General features: G+C 40.1%; 1 protein-coding gene, 1 long non-coding RNA gene and 1 pseudogene across 2 annotated transcripts; 1 reads left to right on the top strand and 2 right to left on the bottom strand.

Moving 5' to 3' along the window:
* The first annotated feature begins 9,192 nt into the window (after window positions 1-9,192).
* Window positions 9,193-9,582, top strand: LOC140671017 (uncharacterized). Its single transcript, XM_072902009.1, has one exon. The coding sequence runs from the start codon at window positions 9,193-9,195 to the stop codon at window positions 9,580-9,582; it is 390 nt and encodes a 129-aa protein (XP_072758110.1).
* Window positions 9,583-14,336: 4,754 nt separating this feature from the next.
* Window positions 14,337-20,854, bottom strand: LOC140667081 (uncharacterized). The gene is made up of 5 exons (XR_012046937.1): window positions 19,694-20,854; window positions 15,356-15,438; window positions 15,037-15,149; window positions 14,847-14,932; window positions 14,337-14,526 (listed from the first exon to the last, which is right to left on the bottom strand). It is a non-coding gene; the product is annotated as an uncharacterized lncRNA (long non-coding RNA).
* Window positions 20,855-22,374: 1,520 nt separating this feature from the next.
* Window positions 22,375-23,943, bottom strand: LOC140668901 (uncharacterized; annotated as a pseudogene).
* Between the last annotated feature and the right edge of the window lie 2,471 nt (window positions 23,944-26,414).

Genomic DNA, 26,414 nt, shown 5'->3' with positions numbered 1-26,414 from the left:
ATATATTAACTTATTGAAAACGACCTTTTAGATTCAAATTTATAAAAATTATAAACAACAATTTATTTTTCTTTCATATAAAATTTAGTCAAGTCATTATAATTAGACTCCGGTATAATTACAAATATTATTTTTGCAACATAAGTTAATTAACAAATTACTTGTAAAATGAAATAATATAAGATATATTGGAGATACAATATGAAAAATTTCTCTTATTTATTCTATTCTACCTGCAAATTAATAATTTCCTACTAAATTTTTTTTATGATCAATTAACAATAATATTTTATAATAACAATAGAAAACAAAAAATTATTGCAAAATAAATAAATAATTAACAAAAATTTCTAATTTGCCCGAAACTTCAAGGATATGCTTTTTAGCCTATTATACACATTTTAGCCGCCATTTTAAAATTTTTTATTTTTTGACTTAATGATTCCAAATATCCTTAAATACCCTTACTACTATTAAACTAAGATTTAAACAAAATTTCGACTAAATTGAGACAACTTTAGAATTTTACTATTCAATAGATCAATTTTTGCACCTGCAAAAATATAATTTGAAACATCTATTTTATGCAATATTTCCTGACGACCTTATAAACAAAATTTCGTAAACTTACCCCTAATAGGTTCTGAAATACTTCCATTTGTTTATAAGACGACAGCTATCTTGTTTTTACTGGTCTATCCTTAAAAGACCGGACCAATTCCATTGTAATAGACTCGAACTGACGATAATTTGTCCCCAATCTTGATTCACCAAATCACTCCCTATAATAGTTAATTAAATAAATTAATTATAAGAATTACCAAACCTTTTCGTAATAAGATAGGCCAATACCTAATACCCACTACTAAACAATAGAAACGATATCTTACTTTAAAGTCACTCTATATATATACCCTATATACCGGCTGTCAAAAAATCATTAATCATTAAATTTTTAAATTTAAATATCTACAATATACTCAACATATACATGCGAAAAACACAAAAATCTAATCCTTATCTTTTTTAATTAGTTCCAAATAAATTAATAATAAATGAGACTTCAAACAACTGATTCTAAAATTTAATAAGACACCTTCCTTGACCCTGAAGTTATACTAGAGACCATAATCCAATTCATAGAAGAAAATAAAGAAAATATTATTTACAATTTAGATAATATCATTAAAGATTTTTTAAGCCAAGCTTTTATTATCATAATTCCAGATAAGTAAAAAAATTCCCTAATTTATTAGCTCTTACAACACATTGATCCTGCTCTCGGCGAAGCCCTGGGTATAGCCGATTTAGACAGATTACTCAAAAAAACTAAATAGAGAGCAACCTTGTTATTGACACCAAGGTAGACAATAACAGCCTCCTCGATGGTGCGCCACTTTGACGTGGTGGGGAGGCTCTGTCCCGAAGCCCCGGAAAACCGGAGTGGAGGGATGGCTAAGGGCGCACTTTTAGCCGGATTTCCGGTTCGGGCAGAATGCATAGCACCGGCATGCATATCTGGGTGTCGGACGCGTACGAATCGGTCCCTGCTACAGGCGCGACAGTCGCGGCAGAAATGATGGTGAACGCCACATAGTACGCCGGGGGCGAAAGCCTTTAAGCCAGAGCGTGGCTGGGCGGGGGTTGAGGAGTAACGAAGACACTGCGCGAGGGCATTAGCGTGCCCGCCTATAGAGCGTCTTCCCTTCCGGAGGAGTCCTCTTCAGAAGAGCCGATTGGATGGAGGGGCACCCGATGCTGATCGGGCTCCCAGGGTGCCGATCCTGAAGTGAGACTTACGCGTCGCAAATCCCAACAAGACGGGAAGCGAGCGATTCAGGGCACGGCTTCTTGGGGGAGAGGCGGACCTACGGGTGCCGATGAGCCTCCTGGGACGGTCGTTGCTTCCGGGCCATCTCGGTGTCGGGGAATCCGTCGGCTCTTCGAGGGCGACGGGTTTCGCCGGCATCGCTTTGGTCGTCGTAGGGTTAGATAGTCACCCTACGATGCAGGATTCAGGTAGGACTTTAACCTGTTGGCTTGACAGCAGGGCGAGGCATCAGGAAGTCGCTCCCCCTTGATTCGGGTTCTAGTGGTGGGTGATGAAGGGATTTACGGTTGGAGTCCCAAAGTCACCAAACACCGCAACAGGGTTCCTCTTTCCCCTGTATAGGAATCTCGAAAGACGGATCGGTTAACAGGACGCCCGATGTGAGTTGATGGACAAAAGTCCCGATGCGACACATGGTACGCACAGGGGTCCGCCTTGCCCTTCGTATAAAAACGCGAAGGCGGGAACACGGGTTAGAAAGCCCGATGTGGGTTGAAGAACTTTACCATCCCGATGCTACACACGGTTTAAACAGGGGTGCGCCTACCCCCTGTACAAAACACGGAGGCGTTTAAGGCAAGATGTTCATCGACAACGCAATAACATCCTGTGAAATGGCTGGTACCTGACCAGGGGAAACCGGTTCGCTCTCAATTCGGGTGTCATTGCACAGAAGATCCCTCCGGGTCAACTGCCGTTGGGGCTAGTACGTGTTTCAACTCCTTCCCTGGGAACTCGTCCAAGGGGAAGGGCTCTGCTGGATCGGGGACTGGAAGTAGGAACCTGTTAGTAGTAGACTCCAGGAAGGGTTCTGCGAAAACAGGGCCCTGTGGAAGGTTTTCGTTAAGGTGGGAACCCATGAAGTGCGGCCGCACCGCTAATACAGGAGTCCGCCTAGGGGTGATTCGTCTTGGCCACTATAATAACCGAAAAACGCACACGAATAGCTATCCTTCGAGGATGGACACTGGAGGCAAGGGCACGAGCCAGGGGTGTCACCCGGGGGATGCAAAGAGGTGGCTGACCCGGGCGAGTTTAAGGCCAAAAGGGATGTTGTCCCGGTCCGGTCAAACGGCACGGCCTGCACCACCGTGCACGCGGTCGGACCACTATGGGGCCATATATCGGCCCCCTGTTCTACAGGAGGTGCACCTCCTCGTCGTGCGCCACCTTGCCGTGGTGAGGAGACTTAACCCTGAAACCCCATGGAACACTCACACGGCTTCGGCCAAGTTGGGTGAACCTCTGGGGTGGAAGGGGAACTAAGAGCGCACAGTATCCTTAGTAAGGGTACAAGGGGAGATTCCAGCGACTCCCTCAGGGATGACGCCCACCCTGTGGGGGGGTTTAAAGTGTCATCCCAATCGCTGGTAGGAGTAGGCAGTCCCGACTTCAATTGCCCGGTGGCGTGGCACCGCTGGGGGAGGTCTGCTCCCCACCCGCGACACGGCTGGGTGCTCCCGACCCCAAGGAGGGTGCTGCGCGTGTGGGTGTTTTCGCTGCGCAGCGTCCCTCGGAGGGGATGTGGCTTTGGCTGGTGTCCCACAGTGGGGGAGGCTCCTCCGCCGTAGATAAGTGGCTTAGGGGTGGTTTGCCCTTAAGTGCGAGGTCCCGATAGGAAGCCGGGCGGGCCGATGGTGTCCTGGAACCCCCGGGCCCATCAAGCCGGACGGGCCGGTATGGTTCCGAAACTCCAAGGCCTACCGGGCTGGGCTGTCCCAAGCCGCTCGGACTTATTTCGAGGTCGGGGTCGGGACAGGGGAGGGACCGGCGCGGGTCATATGCGGGCACAGCCCGGCGACTCCGGGTCGGTCCAGCTGCCAGGGCCGCTTGGACTTATTCCAAGGTCAGGGCCTGGCAGCGAGCTGGGTGCCACCGGCGGTGCATCGCGACCGTTTCCTCTTCCGAAGCGTTGCACCGCCGGTGCCCTCTCTGAGAATCGTCTTGGAGAAAGCGATAACACGGTACGCTGGCTGCCATAGCGGGTAAGACTGGGCCGGAGAGCGGCGACCCAGTCCCAACCGTTCATGAAGCCCCCCGGTTAGCACCACCTGCTGCGGTACCTGCGAGGTCGAAGGCGCAGGACCCCCAAAAGTCCATGGAAGCGTAAAAACCTCCATGGCTCAGTAGGGAGCTGGGGACCAGTGCCGGGGATGCCCATCCCCCGGCCAGTGTCGTATGCCACCCTCCCGGGGGAACTCGGGACCCCGTCGTAGAGTGTTGCCGGTCATGTTTCGGGACACTTTGCGGCGGGTGAGGGTACACCCTGGGTGGCGGAGCCGCAGCTGGGCGTGGGAATCTTTAAAATGAACAGCTCAATTACAAATTCCCACAAAACAGAAATCAGTGGCTGCGATTACGTGTCGTAGGCTTCTGAAGAGAAGGCGCTAGAAAAGGCCCAAGCCTTCGAGGACATGGGCGGAGTAGTGGATGGATAAGGCGAGGTAATTGTTACTAAACCAACTGGGGACATTACAAAACCGCAGATCACTGCGGTTAGAACCTTCAACAGGAGGATGGTGGTGAGAGATCGACCTGGTTCTGCCTCATCTAAAAAGAAAGACATTTTTTGGGGGGATTTTATTACCCCTAAAGACACCTCACCTGAAACCTCTGTTCCTGCAGCTTCAAACAAACGGAATGCAGGAAAGAAGAGAAGGAAGGTAGAGCCCTAAGATCTGTAGTGTCATCAGACACTGAGGAAAAGGCAAGAAGCATGTGTAGGAAACGGATTGCTCCGACTGTCAAAGGAGTGGTCGTATCAGAAGAGGACACTGACACAGAGGCCATTTCTGACAACGGAGACCCAACCTATGCAGAAATCTGCGCTGGTACACAGAGTACGAGCAACCAGCAGAAGAGGCAGGGCAGACCCCCCATAACTGGAGAACATGTGGGTAAGGCTAAAGTCCAAAAAGATAAGAAAAAAAGGAAGAGAAGGAAGCCCTAGAAGCTTTTGAACAGATGTGTTTAGATCAAAATAAGTCTAGAATAAACACAAAAAATGCCCTAAATGCAAAACTGGAAGAGGAGGTATCCTGGGAGCCAAGCAGATCGGAAGAGGCAAGACGTATTGCCAATCTAAGATTAGCAGAAGACTGCGTCAAAAACTGCTTAATGGTCTCAAAGGACTAAAAGGAACACTCGCAAAACTCCTTAAAACCACGGCAGAAGACATCAAACAAGCAGCTAGGGAGTCTCTCCGCCACAGAGGAAAACAAGGCCCTGAAAAGAGACAAATAGAACCTGGAGAAAAAGAACAAAATCCTCCAGGGAAAAATAAAATCCCTAGAACAAGTCCTAGAGAAACTTAAGGAAGAAGTGTGGAAACTAAAACACCCAACCGCTCTCCTATGACGGATGTCTTTGTTTTTGGAAGGGACAAGGGAAATAACGACACTCCTACAACAGAAAATAAGGAAGCTCCTATACTGCTAGCAGAACTAGAAAATACACTGGGCAAATGAGCAGGCAACGTCCTCCGACAAACAGGAGACATGTTAACAGCCCGACTAGCGGTTTTGGAAGAGAGGTTGTCCAAGGAAGAGGATCATAAATTTAGACTCTCGCTAAATAAAAAAAAAGATCAGCCTAGCACAAGCCATAAAGATATGATTGGAAATAAACCCAAGGAAGGTAAAGGAAAAAAACCCAAAGCGGAAACATCCAAGGTAGTTGTCCATAAAAGCCCAGTGGCGCAAACAACGGGCAAAAACAAAATGACAACACAAGAAAAGATAAAATGGCCATTGCGAAATCACCAGCGCAAAAGGCCATAGAAAATGTCCCAATCCCTCAAGGCCCACAATCATTGAAGGATGATTGGGAGACGGTCAAAAGAAAAAAGAAGGGGAAGGAAAAAGGAAAGAAGAAAAAAACCCCTAAAAAGGGTGGCTCCCTCCTTCCTGCCAGGGCTTCATCCACCCCAAAAAGTAGTGAGCTCAGCCCGAGCGGGGAGAGGGTCACACCCAAAAAAGGGGAAGAAAGGAAAAGAAAGAAAACAGCGGCGATAACGCTAAATGTCTTTCCTCAAAAGGTTGGAGGAAAAGGTATCTCCTTAGCGGAAGCAATGGAGGAGATTCACAATAAAGTGGATAAGGAATGCGGAGTGGATTACGTACGATCCAAAAGAGCCGTCACAAGGGGTCTTGTTTTAGAGATCCCTGGCGAAGAAAGCATCGCTAAGGCAGACCTCCTGGCTAAGAAAATGGCTGAGGCCATGAAAAACAGGCCGGAGGATCGCATCGCCAGACCGGTGACAATGGCTAAACTGAGGATCACCGGTCTGGATGATGCAGCCACCACAGATAAGATGGCTAAGGCAGTGGCAGAGGAAGGCGGATCCTCCATAAACGAGGTAAAAGTGGGCCTATTGAAGAAGGCTCTAGGAGGTCTCTTGATGGCATGGATCAAATGCCCCAAAACAGCGGCCCTAAAATTAGCCAAGAGGATTAAGGTGGGGTGGTCGATGGCTAGGGTGATGGCGTTGTAGCCTCGACCATTTCAATGCCATCGATGCATGGCTTTCGGCCACATAAAGGCCAAATGCACGGCCCCGGAAGACCATAGCGACAAATGTTACAGGTGTGGTCAACCGGAGCACAAGGCAGTAGCCTGCAAATCTGGGCCGCGATGCCACTTGTGTGCCGCCAAAGGAGAAAAAGCGGAACACAAAACCGGCAGAAAGGCCTGTCTTCTATCCCCAGTGTTTAAAAGCAAAAAGAACAATGAGGGAAAGAGGAGGACTGGAACCAAGTCAGTGAATAGTAAAGTAAATAAAGCCAAGGACAAGGAAAAAGAGGGTGCGGCGGGGAAAATTCCCAAGACTAAACCCCCGCCGCAAGGAAACAAAAAGAAAGGAGAAAGAGGAGCCTAAGAAAACCTCTCCCTCTACTGCGGGGAAAACAGTTAAAGCCATCCCCCCTGTAGAAGAAAAGGAAAAGAAGGAGGAAGGCAATATCGAGGATAGAAGCCTGGAGGAGGTGATGGACACGTCGAAAATGGCTGTCTATCGCTTCCTCCAGGCCAACCTGAACTACTCCGTCTCAGCGCAGGATTTGTTATGCCAGCACGTGGCGGAGTGGTCAATAGACATGGTGGTGGCGGCCGAGCCGTACTCAGTTCCCCCGAACAAAACGACTTGGGCGGGGGACGAGTGCGGCTCGGTCGTCATAATGTCCAGTGGTCGGCAGGGCTCCCTTCCCTTTGCACTAGTGGCGAGAAAGAGGGGCTTTGTGGCCGCCACGTGGGGGGAGGGAAGTGTTGGTGGTGGGGGTTGTACGCCTAACTAAACAGGGATTGTGCCGACTTAGAGAGGGTGCTGGACGGGGTGGGACACGTTGTAAGACGGTTTCTGCCCCGTCCGGTTTTGGTCGCTGGGGACCCCAACGCTAAATCACATGCTTGGGGATCCTCAGTGACAGACATAAGGGGCACAATCCTGGAGAAGTGGGCCGAGGAGCTTGGCCTGATAACACTAAATCAGGGCCGGGTCCTCACATGTGTTTGCGGCAATGGGTGTTCCATCATAGATGTGACTTTTGGATGCCCCCGTCGCGCGCATGGTCTCCGGGTGGCGCGTTATGGACGGGGCGGAGACGATGTCGGACTATAGATACATAAGGTTTGACGTCTCCGACCCGTCCATGGGAGAGGTCCACTGGACGGAGGAATCACCCCCACCCAGGAGATGGTGTTTAAAGAAGATAGATACCGTGACCTCCTAATGGCAGCCGCCATCGCCAAATCGGCGACCGAGGAAGTAGTCTGTTCCGTCAAGGATGTAAATGAAGGGGCGACTCGACTCCGGAAAATATTGACAGAACTTTGTGATGCGTCAATGCCCCAGAAGAAAGTCGCTCCCCCGAAGAAGAGCATGTATTAGTGGTCGTCTGAGTTCACTGAACTACGTTCAGCGTGCAATAGGGAGCGGTGCCAATACACGCGACAAATGAGAAGACGGGACGGAGCCCAGATGGCGCTGAGGGAGGCATATAAAAGTGCTAAGAAGACCCTCCAGCGGACTATTAAAACGGCCAAGGCCGGGGCCTGGGATGAGCTCATCTAATCAATTGACGGCGATCCGTGGGGGCGCCCGTACAAGATTGTTAGGAAGAAGCTCAGTGCGGGCGGTCCACCGATCGCCGAGAGGTTAGAGCCACAGGTGTTGGAGAGGGTGGTATCCACCCTCTTTCTGGGGGGCGCGGGTCGTACCGACGATATCTTTCGATATCGGACGGTCGAACGCGTCCCCTGGACAGAAGACCTGAGGGTCGATGAGGATGAGCTCAGGCTGCAAGTCAGAAAGATCCAGAGCAAGAAAACGGCCCCAGGTCCGGACGGAATTCCCGCTAGGGCGCTGGCCTTGACCGCGGAGGTCACAGCAGAGCTGGTTAGGCAGCTATACACTGAGTGCCTAAAAAGGGGAGAATTCCCCAATGAATGGAAAGAAGCGCGGATGGTGCTGCTCCTCAAAGAGGAGAAACCGGTTGGACTCCCTCCGCGTATCGCCCCATTTGCCTCCTCGACAAGGCGGCCAAGCTTTTTAAAAGAATTATAGCTGCCCGCCTGAGGAGGCACCTGTCCCGGAATGGTCCTGACCTGGTTAAACGCCAGTTTGGGTTCCGTGAGGGTCTGTCAACGATCAACGCGATCATGCGCGTGAAGACCCTCGTGGAACAGGCCATGGAAAGGGAGAGGGTTGCGGTGGCGGTGTTACTTGACATTGCCAACGCATTTAACATCCTCCCCTGGAAAGGGATCCGCGGGGCCCTAAATTACCATAGAGTTCCCGCGTATATTTAAGAGGTCATATGGGACTATTTCAGGGACAGGGTAATTGTGTACCAGGCGCGGTACTAAAAAACAATCAAGAAAAAGTTTCACCGTGGGGTTCCACAGGGGTCTTAGGACCACTCCTGTGGAATCTAGAGTATGACTGGGTCCTACGAGGGGCCCTTTTTCCGGGGCAGGAGCTGATGTGTTACGCGGATGACACTCTGGTTCTGTCCTGAGAGAGAGACTGGAGCAGCGCCATCCGCCTAGCGGGGGTAGGAATCAGACACGTGGTCGGCCGCATCCGGAGGATGGGTCTCGAGGTGGTCCTATAGAAGAAAGAGACAATATGGTTTGCCCCCGGTTGAAAAAAGGGGCCGTCTCGAGACAAAGCTAAAATTGAGATCGAGGGTGTCGTGGTCGAGGTTGGGACCTAGTTAAAATACCTGGGCCTTGTCCTCGACAGTCGGTGGAGCTTCGGGCCTCACATGACAAAACTGGCTTCCCGAGTCCGAGCAGTAGCCGCCAGTCTTGGCAGGCTTATGTCCAATTTCGAAGGGCCGGGGGACGGAACGCGCCGCCTGTACATGACAACGGTCCAATCCGTAGCACTATACGAAGCCCCCGTGTGGCACGACGCGGGTTTGGCTAGCAAGAATCTGCAAATCCTAAAGGGTATGCAGAGGAGGCTGGCCATCCGCGTCATACGGGGGTGTAGGACCGTCGCCTTTGAGACGGCGTGCGTGGTGGCCGGGGTCTTGCCCTGGATCCTTACGGCGGGGGCGTATTCCGATATGTATCGGATGCGCGTGGCCCGCCGGGGGGATCCGGACCCGGATGTACGAGGACCCCTGCCACCAAGAGTCATGGAGAGGCTCAGGCTTCAGGCTCGGTGGCACAAGTTAGCCGAGTGGAAAGAAGGTTGTCCAATGTTAGGACAGGCCTGCGCGCCGTTGAGGCTATCTGCCCAGTTTTAATTGACTAGGTGAACCGACGACACGGCGCCCTCGATTTCAGGTTGATGCAGGTGCTCGGGCACGGGTGCTTCGGGGAGTACCTGCACCGTATATGAAGGGAACAGTCGACCGCGTGTCACCATTGTGGCGCCCAGGTGGACACGGCTGAGCACACCCTGGCCGAGTGCCAGGCGTGGGATGGGCAACGCCGTGTCCTCTGGGGCGCCATAGCGGAGGAGGTCTCCCTGTCTGCCGTGGTGAAAACCATGGTAGACGGGGAAGACCAGTGGGAGACGGCCGTCTCCTTCTGCAGAGACGTCATGTCCCGGAAGGAGGCGGCTGAAAGAGAGAGGAAGGCGGATCCCAATGCCCCTCCCTCTTGTACAACGCCCGCATCCTTTAATCCCCCTAGGTGTCCCTTCTCTGGGATCGCGGGGGCGCAGGTGCGGTGGACACGCGCCCCATTGCACCGCGACCCAGCGAAGAGGCGGCGTTACGTGGTGGTCCTGCAACGCCGCCAACGGTGCGGTATCGGGCATCCTTGGACGCTTGATGCCGCCCGCGCGGAAGAGGAAACCCACTCCTTCGACTCCTAGCGGGGCCGAAGGACGGGGGACCCAGCGGGGGCCAGTCCCAGTCGAATGCGAAAGTGACCTCGGGGCCTGTCCATAACCGAAGCGAGGACCACTGTTGGATTTTAGTGGATATGCCCGACCATAACTAATTGGTCGGGTGAGTCTCACATACCTTCTGGGAGTCCCCGCTTCCAGAAAGATGCGTAAAGCATTTCCCAAAAAAAAGACGATAACAGTGGGTCACTGCACGTGACACAGGCGCGCTGAATCCCGTTATTGTACGTTTGATATAGTGTGGTAGTCAGAATACAATTTACTCGGCACTAACGAGAAGCTGAGGAAGTTCTAGGAACTCCATGACACCATGACAAATATCGCACATGCAATGAACGTGACGCACAGAGGAGACCTTATGACAGGATATCATTGAAATAATTTAATAATTCATCAATTGAATTATATTAAATAGTAAAATAATTTAAAGTAAACCAGAATGATTTGAAATTAAATTAAATAATGACTGAAAAATAAAAGAGGATAGTATTATGTTATAAAGTAATTGGTAATATTGGATAAGAGTATAGGATACAAGTATCGATTAAAGATCAGTGAAGGTTGAAATATTATCAAGTATGAAATAAGAAATAAAATAATATAAGTGTCGGCATCGAAATAAAATATAAGTATTAATCGAAAAAATGTAACATTAAATCTATAAAATTAAAGTATTATTCATGAAATAATTCTATCTCAGAATTATTCTATCAAATGAGTCAGTGAAATAATATAAGTATAAGATTCAATGGATTCAACGGCATAAAATAGTACATTAATATGTATGAAAATATTCTAAGTCCGAAGAACATAAAATATTTCTAAGTGTAAAAATATTTCTAAGTCCGAAAAGTGAGAAAATATTTCTAAGTTCGACGATTGAAAATTTTATAAGTCTTTATTCAGTATAATACTTAGTACAATTTTACAAGTATTTAGCTGCTGGTTAGTTATTGCTGGTTCCGACTGGATAGTTTTTCTTGTTACTTGTTCAAAAATTTTCGACTGAATGCTCTGGCCGTCCGCGGACGCGCCTTATATTCAGATTGAGTGTAGGCCGCGGGGAAGTCACGAGCTTGTAGACCTCTCGGTATGTGCAGAGGTAATTCTCGGTATTGAGCGCGACGGCTTACAAAGGATGCCGTTGTCTAAACAATCTATCAAGATGACATACGTGCAAGATGAAACCTGATACTTTTCTTGCACTAAGGACTTATAATATTTAATACATAATTTCTTTTATAACACTAATTTTCTTTTATTAATACTTTGTCATAAGAAATTGTTTTGGAAAGCTCTCGAGATGAGCTACAAGAATATGTAAAAATATATAAGGTGTTCCATTTAAAAAACTTAAAATGACCTTCACGTAACCTTCAACTGACTTTTCAAGGTCAAACCAATGGTACCATCTTATGGCCCCCTCGAAACCATACAACTTTTGTCTGAAATATTTTTCTCTCCCGGGCTTGGTTTTCGAGATATTCGACTAGATGGATTAAAATGGTCCACTATATGTATCGATTCAGGAATTTTTGCTTTACATTTTGATATAAGAATCAAATAATTATTCCGATATTTAATTTTCTTGTAGTATGAAGGTTATTCAAAGGTCATTCGTTATAAGCGTATAATATTTTAACATATAAATTTCTTTTATAATTCTAATTTTCTTTTTCTTATATTGAAGTAATTATCAATTATTTTATGAACATATATATAATGTATGAAATCAGAAATTTTTACTCTACTTTTAGATATAAGAATTAACTAATTATTTTGATATTTTGAATTCCGTGCTATTATAAGAGAAATAATATAAGTTCGCATAATTTATTCACATATTAAATTTTATAAAAAGATCGAAATATTTACAGGGTGTCCTAGAACAACCTTCCGTCCTTAAAATGACGTATTCCTGACACAATTTTAAGACAATTTTTCCTTTATCAAAATTTGATTTGAAGCTTAGTTTTTGAGTTATAAGCAAAAATAGTTAGCAAATCACACGTCGAGTACAGAAGGCAGATAGGAACGGCGCGACACACCGCGAGCGCGGACGCAGCTGACCGTTCGACGAGTGATTATCGCCGCATGAGTCGCTAACTATTTTATCTTATAGCATAAAATTATGCTTTAAATAAAATTTTGGTAAAGAAGAAAATGTCTTATAATTACGTCAGGAATACGTGTTCCTTAAAATAACATTACTTTAATGACCAAAAGTTGTTCCGAATCGCCGGCCGTCGGACATTGCGATCAGCTGATTGCTACACGCGATGTGTGTATGTCTGAGTGCTCAGCTGAGAGACACATCGCGTGTAGCAATCAGCTGATTGCAGCGTCCAACGTTATTTTAAGGAACATGTATTCCTGACGTAATTATAAGACATTTTCTTCTTTACCAAAATTTTATTTAAAGCATAATGCCGCGCCATTTCTATCTGCCTTCTGTACTCGACTACCTTCTGTACTATTATATATAATAATTATATATTAAGACTCTCGATTATAATATAATGTATTACAATTATTATATATAATAATTATATATTAAGACTCTCGATTATAATATAATGTATTACAATTTTTATTTGATAGATTTATAGATGAATTATTATATATAATAATTATATATTAAGACTCTCGATTATAATATAATGTATTACAATTTTTATTTAAGCCTTTTTCTTTTTGCAACAATTATTGATGCCAGTAGTTCACATTCTAAAATTATTTGGTGACCTTGAAATTAAATTTAAATTTATCCAATATTAATTATTTATTAATATGTGCTAATATAATTACGTCTTCTTAATAGTTGCAAAGAGAAATTGTTAATTAATTATTTATTAAGATATCATAGGTGCATTATTGTAATTATGTACTTATCAGTGGTGCTCATTTTTAATATTGATAAAAATAATATTTTAAGAGTAAAATTATTAATTTTTAATTAACAATTAAGGGGTTTTAGTTGTATACTTCCAAATGACCTAAAGGGTATGCGTTTAGGCAATTTTAAGATTTTTGGCCGCCATTTTTAACTTTTTTGTTTTTAGACATAGAGGATCGAAAATATGTTGGCTGGCCTTAAAGTTATAAAACTAAGGTCTATGTAAAGTCTCAGCTGTTTGGAGCAACTTCAAAAATCGCCATTTTGGATTTTTTTATCTTTAGACTTAGAAGTTCGAAACTGGCTAAATCGTATATAAATCTTTAAGTATAACATTTATGGTAAATTGCGTGAAAATCGGAATTAATTTAAACACAGTGACGGCCATTTTGTTTTTACTGGATTAATGAATCAGCGTGCAACTACTCTGGTCTTACAAGGGAACTTTATAGATGTTCTAATTTCGTACCATTTTGTATATTTTTAAGAGAAATAAATTTAAGAGAAATTTCCATTTTTTTATAAGAGGTCCGCCATTTTGTTTTTACTAGTGGGTCCTAGAGGGACCGGATTAATTTCTTTTTACTCTACTGATCACGTTAGCTATGTTTCAAAGTTCTAGGTCGTTCTTTCATTTGTTATTAAAAATAATTATTTGTAATAAATTCATAAATTTTTGGATAACTGTATGATTGGAGACATAACGATGTCTAATATCAGGTAGTATGAGTTGAATCGATATTTGCAATTGAAACCATTAGGATAATATTAATAACTTTAAATTCTTTTATATGTTTAAATAAATTTTATATATGCATCATTATTACTGTTGACTTTAAGAAAGGATGGATCTATCCTGATGCTTTCAATCGATTTCTTAAGCAAGTTTTAATAAAATTAAAGTACTAATAATTATCGGGCACCGATAATTAGATGTTATAAAATAGGTGACTCCGAAATAAGTACTTGATTTCAACTTTATGTATGGCAAAAAGAATTGTTATTATTTCGCATTGCTATTCTGTCGAATTCCTCTCTCATAAGTTACAAGTATGGTCCGCTATATTCTATATGGTAATCTACTTCTACTGTTATTGTATAATATTTTCTTCTTTTAATATAATTGATAATGTAAATTAATATTGAATATTTAAGATTAATATAAGTGTGATTAATAAGAGCGTGATTATATATGTAATAAGCAAATAATAATAATAAAAAGGTAATTATTCTTATGCAATTTTAGGCTGTGATTATTATATTATATAAAAAATTAAAATTTTGGATTCGAAAAAATGACGGGACGTCACAGTGACTGTGATCCTGATTCTATTTATCAATCCTCTTCTTCTGAGAAAGACGAAGATGATTTTTCTACGTCTTATGGAGGCTTTTGCAGTGTTGTTGATTCCCGAGGGCATCAGACGAGCACGAGCCATCCTTCAATTGAAAATCCGTCTCAGTTAAACGAGATCATTTTTGAAACACCGCCAGAGAGTGCGGAACTTACTCTCCTAAGATTGGAACATTTAAATGAAGAAGAAAGAAATAATCTTCAAACACTGGTTTATAATAATCTAGATTCCATTTGCCTAATGATAAATTGGGAACCACTCATGTAACCCATCATTCTATTTATACCACGGATAACTTTCCGATTCACACCAAGCAATATCGCTTTCCTTCTATGCATAAAGAAGAAATAAACAAGCAAATTACTAAATTACTAAAAGATGATATGATAGAATATTCACTCTCACCTTATAATTCACCAGTATGGATCGTCTCTAAGAAACCCGATTTTTCTGGAAATAAAAGATGGCGGATGGTCATCGATTATCGCGCCCTGTGTAATGAAAAAACAATTGAAGACGCTTATCCCCTTCCCAACATAACTGATATACTTGATCAACTGGAAAGCGCTAAATATTTCTCAGTTCTTGACCTCACCTCAGGATTCCACCAAATACCAATGGATCCAAATGATGCCCACAAAACCGCATTCCCCACCCTTTACGAACATTATCAATTTAAGAAGATGCCCTTTGGATTAAAAAATGCCCCTGCAACATTTCAAAGATTAAGGGACAATGTACTATCTGAATTAAAAGGCAACGAGTTTTTTGTTTACATGGATAATATAGTCATTTACGCTCAATCATTAAAAGAATACGAAGTAAAATTTAACAAATTAATGAGAAGGCTACGCGAAGCCAACTTAAAATTGCAATCCGATAAATACGAATTTCTGCAACAGAAAGTAGCTTACCTCGGACCTATTATCGGATCCGACGGCGTACGACCAGACTACCAAAGTTACCGCTGTCCATGATTTTCCTCCTCCTAAGAATCCTAAAAACATAAAACAATTTCTAGGATTAGTTGGTTACTATCGACGATTTATTTCAAATTTTTCAAAAATCGCTAAACCCTTAACTGATTTACTTAAGAAAAATAATTGTTTCAAGGTCTCATCACGTCCTAACAGAATATCTAAAAACACAAATTAACAAAGACTCAAATTGGGATGATCATCTTGCCCTAGCAATGTTTTCATACAATACGAGCATACATGAAAGCACTAAAATTTCCCCTTTCGAATTAATTTTTGGAAGAATAGCACGATTACTTTTATCTAACACTATAATGGAAGAAAATATAGATCCTACATATACCGAATATTTAACAGATTTATTTAATCGATTGCATGACACGCAAGAAGCGCGGCAAAATTTAATTCAATCCAAAAACAGAAGCAAGCACTTCTATAATAAACGTATTCACGTACAAGAATTTAAACAAGGAGATCACGTATTCTTATTGAAAGAACCAGCTAAAGGAAAATTTTCTAATCAATATATTGGACCCTTTGAAGTACTTGAAATATTGCCTAATAATAACGTTAAAATTTTATTTAAGAACTCATCAAGAGTTGTTCACGCAGATAAATTGAAGATAACTCATATTGAACCAGGATGAAATGTTAAGAACGACTTTTTGGTTTCAGATGTGTTGGCCCTGCCAACGACCAACAATAGATCCTTTATACAAAACTTCACCCGCCTTCTCATGAGTACAACAACGATTACACACTACATGGTGCGTTAAAGCCACCGGATATACCTACACTAAACGCGGATACTTAATCTGCGCAACATGTTACTTCTACCTGCTGTCTGAATACTATAGATGGTTCCATAAATTCTTTCATTGTCATTATCTTGTAATTACAACAAGCTACTAACCAATAATAAAATATGTAAAATATGTAAAATACCTCTAGTTACGCTAAGAACATTGAGACAATGCTCTCTGTGTAACGATGCATACTTGTCATACTCGACTCGTTTAGAAGAAGAACAAATTGATACAGAAAACAATACATTAATTCGTATAAGTGGATATTTCGAATAAGCTATTAAACAGCTATCGACTTTTTTTGCACTATTCTTTTCTCTCTTTATAGAATGAGCTCAAGAAACCATACTATTGGACAATTCAGCACAACAATACAGTCTAACTTCGACCCATGCCAAATACTTTCAACCGCGCGGTGCTATAAATCTTTTGGGTATAGACACATCGCGTCAGGATTTGCTTCTGTACTCAGTGTTATCACATTTACCAACCATGATATCGAGATCAATATGAGTGGATAGTGTCACAACACTTGATCTCCGGCGAATACTTCCGTGAAATAATCTGCGTGCGGTGTAATACAGATATCACCAAACCCGTATATCAATGCAAACAATGTTTATTGAAGTTCTTAAAATTCATATTGTATTGCGATGAAAGACAAATAAATACTCTTCCTAATCTGCTCATATTACATGTAAACAAAGCTAGATACTACTAATTAAATTCAGACAACAAGATACATCATTCAACGCACAATCAGCCAGGTCCCTCACCATTATCTTCCTCACACCCTTCCGTAGAAGCTCTTCAAAAATTATATACCGTACATTGTTTCTCAAAACTCACTCCTATCAAAAAATATATGATGCACATGTCACTTTATGCGTCACATGTTATAATAAACTAATTCCTGAATCAGTAAAGTCATATTATCAGGAAACTAAGAGACATCAGTGCGTAGATGGCACAAAATTCTACAGAAATAAATATTATGCATGCAAAAATCACATGGGAACTATCCAACCTATAGCTCATTGTAATCCCTGTATCAATCGGTATTTTGAATTTAATACTGAAATGGAGTAACTACACCGCACAATCCGCGATTATGAGGACCCTATAATATTAGCAGTCATCGACGACTGAAAGCTAAACATATATACACATGTGCATAAAATATTCAGTTAGATATATCACATTGTAGTAATACTAATATAGGAAAAAGAAAAAAAAACAATAAATAACACATAAAATACAAAAATACACAAAAAAATAATATAATAAATAATACCAATATATATATATATATATAAGCACTTATACATAACTCTATTGTCTATTGTTTTATATCTATTATTCCTTATATATATATATATATATATATATATATATATAAGGAATAATAGATATAAGGAATAATAGATATAAAACAATAGACAATAGAGTTATGTATAAGTGCTTAGATTAAGAAATATATATATATACAAGTATCATCTTTTCAGTAGGAGAATCCATTCCTTGGAGACATTGGCGATCTGAACCTGGCCTGGTCCATAATAATAACAATAGTAATAACTTTTGAATACATAAGATAAAAATATATATATTTCTATGTAGCAATTTAATAGTATTTCTATGTAGTATTTGTCACGTGCTGTGACCCACTGTTATCGTCTACCTCGGTGTCAATAACAGGGTTGCTCTCTATTTAGTTTTTGGGTAATCTGTCTAAGTCGGCTATACCCAGGGCTTCGCCGAGAGCAGGATCAATGTGTACTAGGAACTAATAATTCAGAGGATTTTTTTACTGATCTGGGATGATGATAATAGAGGCTTGATTTAAGAACTCTTTTATGATATTGTCTAAATTGTAAATAATATTTTCTTTATTTTCTTCTATAAATTGGATTAGAGTTTCTAATATGACTTCAGGGTCAACGAAAGGATTTTGTTGAAATTCAGAATCAGTTGTCTGAGGTCTCATTTATTTTATTTTATTTGACAAGAAAAATTAAGAAAGTTGAAAATAAAAAGGTTAAATTTATGACATATGTATTTGAAAATGATTAAAACGGTAAGCAAACGCGTTGAATCTCGTTATTGTATATTTGATATAGTCTGGTGGTCAGAATGCAATTCACTCGGCACTAACGAGAGGCTGAGGAAGTTCTAGGAACTCCATGACACCATGACCATTATCGCGTATGCAATGAACGTGACGCACAATGACACTCGAGTTAATCAAAGAGAAAATAAAATTGTAAAATTATATCTGCAATAGCTTTAAATTTATTCAATTTAAAGTTGGAATGATTGGAAAATTTCAGTTTTGGAATTATAAATGGATTGTGATTAATTTGACAAATTTTCAATTATATTAAAATTGAGATAGGGATTAAGGTGGTTTGTGATAGTAATGGTGAGGGATTAAGTACTTACTGTTGTTGTATAGTAGAATTCACCGTCGGAGCAATTCCAAATATATACTGGTTTTGAAAGGTTAATTTACGACTTTTATAATGTAAGAGCAAATTTCTCAGTAATTAATGACTGCTTTAATATAAAGAACAAAGTTAAATTGAGAAATTTAAATGATTTGGATTTATATTAAATGTAGATATCTCTTTCTTTAGGAGAAAGTCAACTGTTGCACTATGATTTTATTTCTCATAAATATCGTTGATACATCTATTCACGTAATAAGAAAGAATCATTAAAATTTTTATTGCTCTTATGTAGATATTTATATATGTTACTAAAAGTATTGTTCTTTGCAGGTGCAGCACTGTGTGGTGAGGTGACATATAAAGAAATGTACAACTGGAATATGGTGTGGTGGAGGCCAGCGATATAATTTATTGTTGTCAAGATCACTGTCTCCGATGGAAAATAGGAAGAAGAGATTAAACAAAGGATGCTCCGTTATTTTTATTATTAAATTAAGTGTAACGAGTAGTTAATACACTTACATTGATCGATTATTTTATTTTTTTATTCTAAACTTGCAAATTTCTTGGTATAGTATTTTAACTTTATAATTCTTGAGAGTGGTATCAGAATGTGAGTCAATTTGTAATTTTATGAGAGTCAATAGTCTGACTGTAAGTTATTCAAAAGAGTGAGATATATATATATATATATATATATATATATCTAGTATGTATGTTTACTTAACTGTATTAAAAGATTTTTATTTCGGAGCTTGAAGGTGGAACAGTTTATTGCATTAGTCGTAGAAGCATATGTCTAAATTGTAATTATAATTGTTTTACGAAGTTGAAATTGTTAGAGTAGTAAGATGTCATATAAATGTCAAACACGATGTGTTGAAAATAGTAGTTCAATTCGGAATTCTTTTCCTTTTTTTATTATATTTTGTTGGAATGTGAGTGCGTTTTCTTTTTATTAAAAATAGTAATATTCTCTTGTTTGATCATATGCGTATGTATTCAAAATAGTAATTTACCTTTATTAATGTTTCTAGTTTCGCTGATTTTCCTGGGCCTTTTCCTCGTACTCTGGACGTCGTGGATCTCCCTCAGGGATGTCAGTGGTAGAGGTTGAGGCAGGATGCAGCTCGATTTCAACCAAAGGTCCGGGCCAGCCAATAAATTCAAAGGTTCTTCGCGAGATGGGAGCTTCTACTGAGTCAGATGCAGGAAGCTGATCGAAAAGTTCTACGACAATTCTTTGATTGTCCGGTACGTCAATTGGATTGTCTTTTCCTACTTGGCTGAGACCATTATCACTGTTCGAAATTTGTCTCTGTCGGCGTAAAGCGGCACGTAGTTGTCTATGTCGTTTACCGGCGCGACGAGAACCAGGCATTTACTATAAATTATAACCAAAATTTTATTCTAATTTAAAAAGTTATTCAATTCAGGTTGACAATCTGGATCAAGCGACATTCAAGCAGCTCATCGACTAAGTCTCAGCTCTGCTCGAACTAACACGAGGGGCACGTCACTCTGCTCTATCCCAGGCACGGGACTCGCTAACGCTCAAGATCCAGACGTACGTTAAATATTTAATCGATATTAAATTAATTATAGTAAACACTGGTTGAAGGTGAAGGAACACTGTATTAAAATAATGTACTTGAGAATATTTCGAAATAAGCAACTATGTATTTTAAAAGCTTGAAGATTTTACAAAGGTCGCAAGTAATGATTACAAATGTTGTTCACAATTCAAATGAAAAAGGTACAACCGCACTGTACCAGAAATTGGAGATTAGTTAACAATAAAGTAATAATTCTAAATTATAATGTAGAGTGAGTCTAAGCTCTAAATTATAATATAAGACGAGTCGCGAAGACGAGAAAGTAAAGTATTATTAAAGATCTACTTTGACGACACAAAGTAGCTGACGAAAATTAAGTTAAAATTGATTTTAGGACGCAGTGAATGTATAAAGACACAGAGACTTTTCACGACTTCGGACTAACGTTTCGGAGAGATGTTGAAGTGACTTATGAAGTTAGGAAGGCGACTTTTTAGGTTGAATGTTGGCGACTGTTTTAGATGACTGGTGGTGAAAGACTGTTTAGTATGAGGGGTTGTTAGCGACTGTTTTAGATGACTGGTGGTGAAAGACTGTTTAGTATGAGGGGTTGTTGGCGACTGTTTTAGATGACTGGTGGTGAAAGACTGATTCCGTCCGCAAACTCGACTGACGTTCTGCGCTCCGTCCCCACTTTCGGGTCACCTCCCTCTAGGCGTCCGGTGGATCCAAGACTTCCCGGGTTGGCTTAATCATCCGGTGGAGATGGATTCTTGCTCTTGGTGAGGGAACTCTCCGCCTTCGAAGACGTCAGAAGCGGTGAGCTCTTCTTAATCTTAAGTTGATATTCAGCGGCGAATATCAAAAGGCACGTTGTTATAATATTTAGTTTCGTCGAGTCGCTGCGTCGAGAGATAGGCATAATATTCGATTTCACTGGTCTCTGCGTTGACATAATATTTAGTCAAGCTGAGTCTCTGCGTCAATAGATAAGAATAATATTCGGTTTCATCGGGTCTCTGCGTCAAGAGATAAGAATAATATTCGATTTCACTAAGTCTTTCTCGCCGTCGCCTATTGCGTCATCGTGCGAATGAAAGGCTCTTTGTATTATAATAATTTCGCACTCTTATATTATAAATTTTTTCTTTACAGCAAGAGAGACTTATTAATTTAACTATAGCAAGAGTTAATGTTCATTATCGAAATTATTATGTCTCATACTAATATTTCTTTTCTTTTCACTTATTAATTTATGCTTTTATGTTTAAATTTCTTTTACTTTTCTCTCTTGTTGTATTACATATTTTATGTTGACATATCTGCTTTTATAATAGTATCCATATGGAAGATTTAATTAATGCAATTTTAATACTGTTATTTTTAATTTATAATTCCTTTCTATCGTGATTCCTTATGATTTCACTTTAGCATAGGAGACTAGCTCTCCTTTACATATATATATATGAATATATATATAGACATATATAATACGTGTCATGCGTTATTTTTGTAATATTACTTTTTCATCAATTACACTAAAAGAAAGTCTTCCATTTAGATTTACATGTTGATATACAAATGCAGCTTAATAATATTAATAAATTAATTTATTTGGCGTATATATATGGTTCTCAATGCCAGTATGCATATGCCTTCCAAAATGTACTTTACTGAATAATATTTCTTTTTCTTTATTTTTTTCTTTTCATTATACTTATGAAATGTAGGATTTATAAAGCGATTGTTAGTATGATTTAACTCTAATATAATTGGTTTGCAAGTGTTTCTGTTACAATCGCGTAATTGAATTTCAACGATTCTGAGGTTACAGTAATATTTTATTTCCATATATTCTAGCAAAGAGAATTTTAACTTTTATTTGGAAAATTAATATAGTAGTTTAATGATTACAAATATTTTTTCTTATTTTTTTCTGATAAGTCAGTATTATTTTGTTATTACTTCTAAGTAAGCAATGTCCAATTTAATAGCTATATAATACTATGCTTGATTAAATATTTTATTAAGTTCAAGTTGAGATATATATGTATATCTCATACCTTGTGTTCATATCTCCAGCGGTACGTTTATATTTTGAAAATTTAGTTTGAAATTTTTGGCGGGACGTCACATCCCCCCCCTTATTTAAGAACGAATTCCCGATGTTATCGAAGGGATTTGTTCGATATCATTCAATCGTTCTCGAAGGTCAGTGTAAACAATGGGAATAGGGGTGGTTGTATTTACCGCTGTTGCATTTACGATAGTTGACTCGTTTTTGGTTGCTGTAGGTGTTATTGGTGGAGGACTCGTTGGCTCCTGGAGAGATTGATCTTCTTCTGGTTTTATTCCTCGTTGATTTACGGGTCCTCGTGCTAGGTGAAGTAAGAGATGTGTGAGCGAACTCCATACGGCGCCTAGTAGGTGTAGACTGCATCCGTATACGGTGTGAAGGGCGTATCCATGGATTGCTGTATCAATAGTTAATTTAATGAGTCGTATAATTAGGAATACTCCTAGAATTCCGGCCGTTGCCGATCCGAAGGTTACAAATCCGCCCCAAATTCTCGAGACAGTGTTCGAAGCTATTTTTTGGAGTGCTTTCTCGTCTAGCAGACTGTATATAGAGACTTCTCCTGGTACGACAGCTTGTCCTGTCATCCCACGGGCTATGAAATTTAGAAGTGCTGGTTTCTCTGCAGGAAACATAATATGATCTCGTAACTTTTCTATATCTTTTTCCGTATATATCCCACTAATGGCTAATGGACCTGGGGTGAGGTATTTCCAACTCAAAGAGGTCATCGGGCGTAATCGTTGTGGGGGTAATTGTATGACTTGTGGGTCAGGGGTGAGCTGGATCCATGTATCATCTATGCGATAGAGCGTTGGTAGTTCAAAGCTACATTCCTTCTGGGTTCCGAATTTGGTGAGTATTCTTGATTTTGGTGTTAGAAATAGTGAAGCGTTCCTTACCGTTACAGGAAGCTCGGCATAACATTCTTTTGTTCTCCGAATTATAGCGTCAACGGGAATACATTTTATTACATGAATGGCTTCTCCTGCAGTGACAGCCATGTATCCTGGTCCTTTCATTAACCGATAGGCGAATTCATCAGGCTGTAAAGTGGCGAATGATAAGGTGTTAGTTATGACGTCTTTTTCCAGCTCGCACTTCTGTTGAATGACATTGTGGTAAAGAGATGTCATTTGATGTCGTATATGTTTTTCTACATATACAAACTTTGAGTTCATATATGCGAAAATATCAAGATTATCAATTGAAATTGTTCCTCGTTCGGCGAAGACGTCTCCCTTTTTAGTTTCTAGTATAAAGAGTTTGGGATGCTCTGTAAGAGCATCGAAGAAGCGTGTACCCGCACAATGGCTGTTCTCGCGTTCTTGTCAGGGCGAAAGTTATATCTTGCGTTGTCAGGCTGTATACGATAGGTGATTTTTCTTCACTGGTATCGTCCGTAGTTTTGATAGCAGGTCCTTCATATAGAACGTCGTATTGGTGAAAATTACACGAAGAGGTAGGCATCGGTTCCCAATAGGTATATCCATCCTCTGAATCGATGCAAAATCCTTCACTGAGCGTACAAATTGTTCCTGATTTTAGCATTATTTTCCCAGTATTTAGTTTCACGGGGACATAGGCTGATTTCAAAGATATTCTGGCGACAGCTTGCACGACAACGTCGTCCCATGTTCCATAGTGGTCGGAATATTGGGTGCCTTTGCATTTTCCATCGTTGCCTACGCTTCCGGCCATGGTAATGCTGTAGGAGGCGGTTTGGTTGATTCTGATGCCATCGATTAAAACTCTTGTTCCTAGCGAAAAAGTACCATCACGAAACATTCGTTTGCACTGTGAGTGTCCGGTTTCATGTATATAGTCAGCACGTCCGTTATGCATGATTGAAACGTGCGAGTGCATGCCGCAGTAATATATAGTTCTTGAAATTTCGACCTTACACTGTATTATAAACGCATGATTATATTCAGATAATTGAAGGAGTTGGATATAAGTATCCGTAGAGTTTGATGTTTTATGCGGAAGATTGCATTCTCCCACATCCAACAACGAAACTGATGTAATATTTAAATGTCGTCCTCCGCAATCAAAGCCGAGAAGGGCGAGGGAGGATTGCGCAGTGAATAATAATAATACTAAATGATACATCATTTCTGTAAGTAAGCAGATACAACTTATTATTTGTATATGTATATTTGCACGAATATAATATATTTTTACTTTATTTTATGGTATTTCCATTTCATTTGTTGGTTCATGCATTAATAATATTTTTACTTCTGTATTATCGCAATCATATAATAACTCTTTTACATTATTTGAATCTAACTCTCTCTCTCTGAGAACACAACATATTGCTAAATAGTGCATAAAGCAAGTAGAACATTCTTTCACAGAAGTATAGGTAATTATGTCATTTCCGCAAATATGACAATATTCTTCTTGAAAAATACCACTATATATGCCATGGAATTGTATAAGTCCATATGCTTGAAAATTTTGTTGAATTAATCTGAAGCAGGTGACGCAATATCTATTATCTTCTATTTTAATATATTGGACGTTATAACAATGATAAGAGAAAATTCCAGGGCAATGCGTCAGAATGTAAGGTGGCTTATATCTATAAGGCTTAGGTCTACACATTTTATGAATTACTATTTCTAAGTAGAAATATATATATATATATACTTATTTTATATGTATTCAAAAATTATTACTATTATTATTAAACTTGGACCAGGCTCAGGTCGTCAATGTCTTCAAGGAATGGATTCCTTTGCTGAAAAGATAATACTTGTATATATATATTTCTTTAATAGAAGCACTTATATATATATCTCTATTCTCTATTGTTTTATATCTATTTCTTCCTTATATATGTATGTAAGATTTTTTTCTTTTCGTATTTTCGTATTTTATATGTTAGGTGTTTATTGTGTTTTTCTTCTTTTTCTCTTTCCTATATTAATATTACTACTTTATGATTATATCTATATGTTTTGCTTTCAGTCGTCGATGACTGCTAATATTATAGGATCGTCATAATAGTTAATTGTGCGGTGTAGTTGCTCCATTTCGTTAGTAAATTCGAAGTACCGATTGATACAAGGATTACAATGAGCTATGGGTTGGATAGTTCCCATGTGATTTTCGCATGCATAACATTTATTTCTGTAGAATTTTGTGCCATCTACGCACTGATGTCTCTTAGTTTCCTGGTATAATGACTTTACTGCTTCAGGAATTAGTTTATTATAACAAGGGACGCATAAAGTGACATGTACATCATTTATCTTCTGATAGGAATAAGTTTTGAAACAATGTACGGTATATAGTCTTTGAAGAGCTTCTACGGAAGGGTGTGAGGAGGATGGTTCTGAGGAATTTGGCTGACTGTGCGATGAATGATGCATTTTGTTGTTTGAGTTTGATTAATAATATCTAGCTCCGTTTACATGTAATATGAGAGGGTTAGGAAGAGTATTGATTTGTCTTTCGTCGCAATACAATAAGAATTCTAAGAACCTTAATAAACATTGATCGCATTGATATACAGGTTTGACTATGGTGATATCTGCATTACACCGCGCGCAAATTATTTTACGGAATTGTTCGCCGGAAATCAAGTGGTGTGATACTATCCACTCATATTGATTTTGATATTGTGGTTGATAAATGTGATAACACTGAGTACAGTAAGCGAATCCTGACGCAATGTGTCTATACGCAAAAGATTTATAGCACCGCGCAATTGAAAGTATTTGACATGGATCGAAACTAGGTTGTAATGTTGTGTTGAATTGTAGCCCAGTAGTATGGTTTCTTGAGCTCATTCTATAAAGAGAAAAAGAGTAGTGCAAAACAAAAGTCGATAGCTTTTTAATAGCTTATTCAAAGTATCCACTTATACGAATTAATGTATTATCTTCTGTATCAATTTGTTCTTCTTCTAGACGAGTCGAGTACGACAAGTATGCATCGTTACACAAAGAGCATTGTCTCAATGTTCTTAGCGTAACTAGGGGTATTTTACATATTTTACATATTATTGGTTCGTAGCTTTTCGTGATTACAAGATAATGACAATAAAAGAATTTATGGAACCATCTATAGTATTCGGACAGCAGGGAGGAGTAACAG

This window comes from Anoplolepis gracilipes, chromosome 1 (genome assembly GCF_047496725.1).
Source record: "Anoplolepis gracilipes chromosome 1, ASM4749672v1, whole genome shotgun sequence".
Lineage (NCBI taxonomy): Eukaryota > Metazoa > Arthropoda > Insecta > Hymenoptera > Formicidae > Anoplolepis > Anoplolepis gracilipes.
Note: the sequence above shows the minus strand (reverse complement) of the source record. Positions and strands in the feature narration are given on the sequence as shown.

Coding starts and splice junctions, on each gene's coding strand:
- LOC140671017 (XM_072902009.1), top strand. CDS start 9,193: ATGACAACGGTCCAATCCGTAGCACTATACGAAGCCCCCGTGTGGCAC.